This window comes from Mus caroli, chromosome 2 (assembly GCF_900094665.2).
Source record: "Mus caroli chromosome 2, CAROLI_EIJ_v1.1, whole genome shotgun sequence".
In the NCBI taxonomy this organism is placed as follows: Eukaryota; Metazoa; Chordata; class Mammalia; order Rodentia; family Muridae; genus Mus; species Mus caroli.
The window spans coordinates 79837819-79845649 of NC_034571.1; the positions used below are offsets into that span (position 1 = coordinate 79837819).

The 7831-nt window shown below is 37.8% G+C and overlaps 1 protein-coding gene and 1 pseudogene across 1 annotated transcript; both read right to left on the bottom strand.

Moving 5' to 3' along the window:
* Nucleotides 1-5274, bottom strand: part of LOC110306345 — a 9595-nt pseudogene extending 4321 nt beyond the window's left edge.
* Nucleotides 5275-5658: 384 nt separating this feature from the next.
* LOC110290168 (olfactory receptor 154) lies at nucleotides 5659-6725 on the bottom strand. Its single transcript, XM_021156658.1, has one exon. It carries the CDS (start codon nucleotides 6706-6708, stop codon nucleotides 5752-5754), a length of 957 nt encoding a protein of 318 aa, XP_021012317.1. The 5' UTR covers nucleotides 6709-6725; the 3' UTR covers nucleotides 5659-5751.
* Nucleotides 6726-7831: the final 1106 nt, after the last annotated feature.

Below are 7831 nucleotides of genomic sequence, written 5' to 3' on the forward strand. Positions count from 1 at the left end.
ACCTCATAAAATTGCAAAGCTTCTGCAAGGCAAAAGATACCGTCAATAAGACAAAAAGGCCACCAACAGATTGGGAAAGGATCTTTGCCTATCCTAAATCAGATAGGGCACTGATATCCAATATATATAAAGAACTCAAGAAGGTGGACTCCATATAATCAAATAACTCCATTAAAAAATGTGGCTAAGAGCTAAACAAAGAATTCTCACTTAAGGAATACTGAATGGGTGAGAAGTACCTGAAAAAATGTTTAGGATCCTCAATCATCAGGGAAATGCAAATCAAAACAACCCTGAGATTCCAGCTCACACCAGTCAGAATGGCTAAGATCAAAAACTGAGATGACAGCAGATGCTGGCCAGGATGTGGAGAAAGAGGAACACTCCTCCATTGTTGGTGGGATTGCAAGCTTATACAACCACTCTGTAAATCAGTTTGGTGCTTCCTCACAAAACTGGACATAGTACTACCAGAGGATCCCGCAATACCTCTCCTGTGCATATAGCTAGAAGATGTTCCAACCGGTAAGAAGGACACATGCTCCACTATGTTCATAGCAGCCTTATTTATAATAGCCAGAATCTGGTAAGAATGCAGATGCCCCTCAACAGTGGAATGGATACAGAAAATGTGGCACATTTACGAAATGGAGTACTACTCAGCTATTAAAAAGAATGAATTTATGAAATCCCTAGGTAAATGGATGCACCTGGAGCACATCATCCTGAGTGAGGTAACCCAATCACAAAAGAACTCATACAATATGTACTCACTGATAAGTGGATATTAGCCCAGAAGCTTAGAATACCCAAGATATAAGTTACAATTTGCAAAACACCTGAAACTCAAGAAGAGCAAATATCAAAGTGTTGACAATTTGCCCCTTTTTAGAATTGGGAACAAAATACCCTTGGAAGGAGTTACAGAGACACAGTGTGGAGCTGAGACCAAAGGATGGACCATCTAGAGACTGCCATATTCAGTGATCCATCCCATAATCAGCCTCCAGACGCTGACACCTTTGCATACACTAGCAAGATTTTGCTGAAAGGATGCAAATATAACTGTCTCTTGTTAGACTATGCTGGGGCCTAGCAAACACAGAAGTGGATGCTCACAGTCAGTTATTGGATAGATCACAGGGCCCCCAATGGAGGAGCTAGAGAAAGTAACCAAGGCGCTAAACAGATCTGCAACCCTATAGGTGGAACAACAATATGAACCACCCAGTACTCCCCCTTACCCCCAGAACTCGTGTCTCTAGGTGCATATGTAGCAGAGGATGACCTAGTGGGCCATCAGTGGAAACAGAGGCTTATTGGTCGTGCAAACTTTATCTACCTCAGTACACAGGAACTCCAGGGCCAAGAAGTGGGATTGGGTGGGTGGGGTAGTGGGTACGGTAGTGGGTGGGGGACTTTTGGGATAGAATTGGAAATGTAAATGAAATAAATACCTAATAAAAATAAAAAAGAAAATAGGCACATGACCATCTCAGTAGATGCTAAGGAAACATTTGGTAAAAGTCAATATCCCCTCATGATGAAAGTTTTAGAAATAACAGGAATTCAAGTCTCATAACTAATCATAGTAAAAACAATGTACACCAAATCACTAGCCAACATCAAACTAAATGGAGAGGAAACATGAAGCAATCCCACTAAAAACAGCGACTAGAAAAGGCTGCCCACTGTCTTCCTAGCTAGTCAATATAGTACTTGAAGTCCTAGGTAGAGCAATTAAACAACAAAAAGATTTTAGTGGGATTGCTTCAGAGGTAACCCAGTACCAAAAGTCACACATGGTATGTACTCACTGATAAGTGTATCTTTGTCAAAAAGCTCTTAATACCTATGATGAAACTCACAGAGCATATAAACCCAAGAAGAAGGAAGACCATAGAGTAAACGCTTCATTCCTACTCAGAAGAGGGTAGAAAATAATCTCAGAAGGTGGAGGTAGGTAGGGAGGGATGTGGAATGGTGAGAAGCAGAGGGAAGGGGGCAAGATAAGATGCAGGAGGAGACAGGGAGAAGTACAGAGCCTCAGGAATTTGAATGGAAGTATATTGCAATGGAGGATAGGAAACTGGGAGTAGCCACTAGAAAGTCCCAGATGCAAGGGATCCAAGAGGTTCCAGGACCCAACAGAGATGACATTAGCCAAAAACCCAACAAAGGGGAGATAGAAACTATAGAGAAGGTATTCAGTGGATAGGCATGGCCCCTGTTTGAGCAATGGAGAGGCACCCCGACCCCTATATCAAAATATTTATCCAGAAGTGCTCCTGTCAAATGGAAATGCAGAGACAAAGAGTAGAGCAAAGACTGAAAGAAAGGCCATTCAGAGATTACCCCACCTAGGGATCCATCCCATCTTTAGTCACCAAACCCAGACTCTATTTCTGATTCCAAGAAGCACTTAGTGACAGGAGCCTAGTATAGCTGTCCTGAGAGTATCTGCCAGAACCTGACCAATACAAATGCAAATGCTTGCAGCCAACCATTAGACCTAGCATGGGGAGCCCAATAGAGGAGTTAGGTGAGGGACTTAAGGAAATGATGGGGTTTACAAACCCATAGGAAGAAAAGGGTGTTTCTATAAGAAGGTAGAATGAGAAGAATACAGAAGAAGAAGGAAGGATACTAAAGGAGGAGTTTCAGAATACAAATAATCTGATAGGAGAAACGGGCAACAAAGGGATCCTTTGAGAATGGGGAAGGAAGCAAACACAGAAAAAGGAAGGAGTGGGTTAAAATATAAAGAAGGAATCCTACTACTCTTTACCAAAATTGGGAATTAATCATGCATGTAATTCAGTGTATAAACATACATAAATAGTTTAATAAACTTTTCTCATCTTGCCTGATAGTATTCTCTCCAAAGGCCACAGACCTAGCAAAAGCACTGACACCAAAAATGAGAACTCCTTTCTTGAATTTTTGGTTAGAGCTTCCTAAGAGACCCTCAATACATATAGCCTATGGCTAAACTTGACTCACTCCCTGGAGGTACAAGGTAAGTCCCTACTGATACTTGCCAGAAATAGGTTCCTGAGCCTGTAGCTAGAACTCACTTGAATTTTCTTTCCCCATGGAGTAGCTATCATGGTGCCAGAATGTGCCATGCAAGTATTTGAATAAGTGAAGCAATCAATACTTCCGTCCATCATGATACCTATGAAACTCTTCAACAAGCAGCATTGCAAATAACACTAAAGTATAGCACTGGCACACATATCTTTGTGGTAACCAATGGCTCTCTAATCAGAGGAAAGATGTGTTCAAAAAGAAAAAATGATGCTTTGTACTGGAAGCCTAACTAACTATCCAGTGCTAGGATTATCATGGTTATTGGAGGAGAATCTACAACCACCAATTTTCTAAAAAAATATACTCCTAACAATAATCTATAAATATTTGTTCTTATACCCCAGATAAGTGTGGTCTTCACTTTCATCAAACATATTTCTCTTTTCAACACACAGAGACCACTACCCAGACCACAAACAATCAAAATGCAGAGTTGAGGCTCCTAGTCTCAATGACCACATCTACTCATGTTCCCACACCTAAGGCTCAGGAAGCATTTCATAAGAGGGGCAGAAAGATTGTAAGAACCAGAGGATCAGGGAGTTTCTGTGAGTGTAGCTTCTAGTAACATCAGAAGCTACACTTGTAAACTCTGACCAACATGACTGCCCAACTGTGAGCTAAATAAGTATTATACCAATGGATATGCCAAAGTGGACAGGTAAAAGCCCACAGAAAATCAACCCCACACAAAGCATTACAGAGAACTAAGAAAATCAGGGAGAAGTAGCAGTGGCTTTCCCCAGAAAAGAGCACACTAATTGGATATCTAGTAACAAATGGTTAGTCTGAGAACATACACAGAAATTATATTGTATGACCTCAACAGAATATAATTGGGATCACACACACACACTCATACAAATATGAATGTTCATTCAAAAACATTTGACCAGAGTCCATGAATTTGAAGGAGCATTTGAAAGGGTTTAATGTGAGGTTTAGATGGAAGAAAGGAAAAGGAGAAATGTTCCTTTTAAAAACAATCTAAAAAAAAAAATAAACGAAGATCTAAAAAAGAGAACTGGATAATGCTTGAATCAGTTTATTTAATTTTTCAATCCATCTTTGTAATCTGCTTGTTGAAAATTGAATTATTGCTTTTTTATTCTTGCGGAGACTGCCAGAAAAAAATATATTCTCTTTCTGATCTAACTCTCAAAGACTTGAGAGTGTTAAACCTATTAAATGATAGATACAAATATAGACATGTTAAAAGAATCAAGAAACAACGCACAGTTTTGGTTTTACTGAAATAAATTCTCTATGAAAACATGCAAGGACCATACATTTCATGATAGATCAATCTAAATTTCCTTCAAGGTGAGCAGATGTGTCAGGGAGTCCTATCAGGAAATATATATATATATCAAATACAGTTTTCCAAGCAGTTACAATGTAATTGGGGAAAAACTCACAAGGTCTCTGCTCTCATAATGAACCAAAAGTAACTAAAAATTGCTATGAGTGGAAGAAATAGACTTCCAGAGGGAATAGTACATCAACTGGTTATTGAATACCAAGTGGTCAGCACTAATATATATTATATATTATGTACATGCATATACAAGCAACAATATAAATAATGAGCATGTATTTATATATGTAATAACAATTAAAATACAAAAGGTCATGAAACAGAAAGAGAGAGAGAGAGAGAGAGAGAGAGAGAGAGAGAGAGAGAGAGAGAAGGGGTATGAGACAGGGAAGAGAAGGGAGAATGATGTAATTGTATTATGATATCAATATACACAAAATTCTCTTAAATTGTTTTAGTAAATCATTATTGCTTCATGNAGGGAAGAGAAGGGAGAATGATGTAATTGTATTATGATATCAATATACACAAAATTCTCTTAAATTGTTTTAGTAAATCATTATTGCTTCATGGAAGTAAAAAATAATTATTATAAACAAAGCAGAATGTACCCAAAAGTGACATGATAATTACCATTATGTTGAAGGACAAAATAATAGTTATTACTCTGGTAAAAGTCAATTCATTTTTTCCTTAGGTATATAATACAAAGTTATATTGGCATAGTCCCAAAAGCTAATAGGATAGTATAACCAGATCCTTCAGGGTGTTTACAACTTCTTTGTAAAATATCTATTATAATAATGGAAATACTTACAAAAAGGGATGTGGTTTCCCACTACATGATTATACTCTTTACCCATTTTTTGAACACATCCAACATTAAGCATTATGAATTGTCTCATTTTAGAAGACAATTTATGGAACTGACCTTCTGTAAACCATAGTAGTTAATTACTTATTGAATTTATTTTTTGAGGGCTGGTGAGATGGCTCAGTGGGTAAGAGCACCCGACTGCTCTTCCGAAGGTCCAGAGTTCAACTCCCAGCGACCACATGGTGGCTCACAACCATCCGTAACGAGATCTGGTGCCCTCTTCTGGAATGTCTGAAGACAGCTACAGTGTACTTACATATAATAAATAAATAAATCTTTAAAAAAAAAAAAGAATTTATTTTTTGAAAACAGCATAATCAGTTATTTCTAGTTATAAGACATCATAATTTTTTTTAAAGTTATACACCCTAAAGCCCAAACATCTTAGTTAAAAGTTCTAAACACTTTCTTATTGAATGACAAAAATTGAATTAGTTTCACTAGTATCTAATAATGTTTATATTTATAGTATTTTATCTTGCAAGCTGTAGCAAAACTGCTTTTCAAATGTCCTGATTAATGCATCTTTTACTTCCTTATTTCTCAGGCTATAAATGAATGGGTTCAACATAGGGATAACAGTGGTGTAAAATAGTGACACAACCTTATTGATATCCAGAGAGAAGCTGGAACTTGGACGTACATAGATAAAGAAGAGAGTTCCATAAAGGATAGAGACTGCTGTCAGGTGTGAAGAGCAGGTGGAGAAGGCTTTGCTCCTCCCATCAGCAGAACTGATCTTTAGGATTGTGATGGCAATGTAAACGTAGGAAACCAATATGATTATACCACTGAATACACCTAGGATCCCAGCCACGATGAAAAGCAAACGTTTATTCATCTGAGTATCTGCACATGCCAGTGAGAGAACAGGAAGAAGGTCACAGAAAAAGTGATTGATGATATTTGGACCACAGTATGGAAGGACAAATGCAGAAATAATATGGACCATAGTGCTTATAAAGCCTATGCTGTAAGGGCCTATCACTAACTGTACACAGACTCGCTGGGACATGATGAGAGTATACAGCAAAGGCTTACAGATGGCGACATACCGATCATAAGCCATGGAGGCCAGGAGGAAACATTCTGTCACTACAAACTGGCTGAATAAACAAAGCTGGATAGCACAACCTAAGAAGGAGATCACCTTTTTATCCACAAATATGTCTGACAACATCTTAGGACTGATGACAGAAGAGGAGCAGGCATCTACAAAGGACAAGTGGCTGAGAAAAAAGTACATGGGGATGTGGAGTCGAGTGTCCAGTTGAATTAGAATGATCATTCCCAGGTTCCCCAAAAGAGTTGCGAGATAAACACAGAGAAATGTCAGGAAGAGGACAATTTGGAGATGGAAGGAGGAGGTTAATCCAGTGAAGAAGAACTCAGTCACAACAGTTTGATTTCTGTGCATCATTCCTGTGGATCAACCTGTTATGACAAAGAGAGAATTTTCCAATGCAGTAGATTGATTCACAAATAAAGTCTTATTTAATTTATGTTTAGTTAACTCGAGTTTTACTCTTTTCTTTCCTACTAGATAGTAGGGATGCTGTCTTCAGAGCTTGGGTACCTCTCAGTCTCTAACATACCTCACTGAATTCTTTGGTTTCCATATGTGTGTGTGTGTGTGTGTGTGATTAACATGAGAATTTAAGACCTAAAGTATGAACTTTGGAGATATTGTTACACATTTTCTAACTTCAGGCTTAGTATTTCTGTCTCAAAACACCTGTTTATGAACTAAGGGTATTTTAGGAAACATTGAAAACATAAAAAAATACTAATTGTGTGACCCAGTGAATTTGGATTATCTTACCAGCTTAATCACAGGCAAGTGTTGTATGTATCACCTTCATCCCTACACAACTCAGATTCCACGTTGTGTATAATATAATTCACGGTGTCTAAAATATAGAATGGCATACTAAGAAAATGTGCTGAACCATTTGAATAAGATGTATGCAACTACACAGCGCACTTTCTGTCATGCATTTTCTGAACAGTGTATGTCCTTCCTATCATAGCCATAACTATCTAATGATACATGTGTGGCTCACCAAAGGCTCCAGTCTTAAATATTGATTGTTTACAGGGTCTTTCTACAAAACAAATAATTTAAGAATAAACACAGACAGTTCACAATTATCCAAAAGAAAAAAACTAGAATCCACATAGCAAACTATACATAATTTTTCACAGAAGCTTCTCTTATGGTAGCTGAGAACATGAAAACTACATTCAGTTAAGTTGGTGAATTATTCAAGTATGGTACAGGCAACAACATGGGTAAATATAAAAATCATTTCACTGAGATGAAGAAAAGCTAAGCCCAAAGCATCATATAATTTTACCCTTGTGTGAGATGGCTTTCTACTTTCCAGGATATTGTGACTTTGGACGAAATGTCTTGCATTTATCTACATGGGGATGGAACATGTCTGGCTGGGGGGGGGAATTGAACAAATAAACTCTTGTAATAGAATGATCAAAAATAATACAAACATGCTGTTTCCAACATCTTTAGTGATAATGATGCA

Coding starts and splice junctions, on each gene's coding strand:
- LOC110290168 (XM_021156658.1), bottom strand. CDS start 6,708: ATGATGCACAGAAATCAAACTGTTGTGACTGAGTTCTTCTTCACTGGA.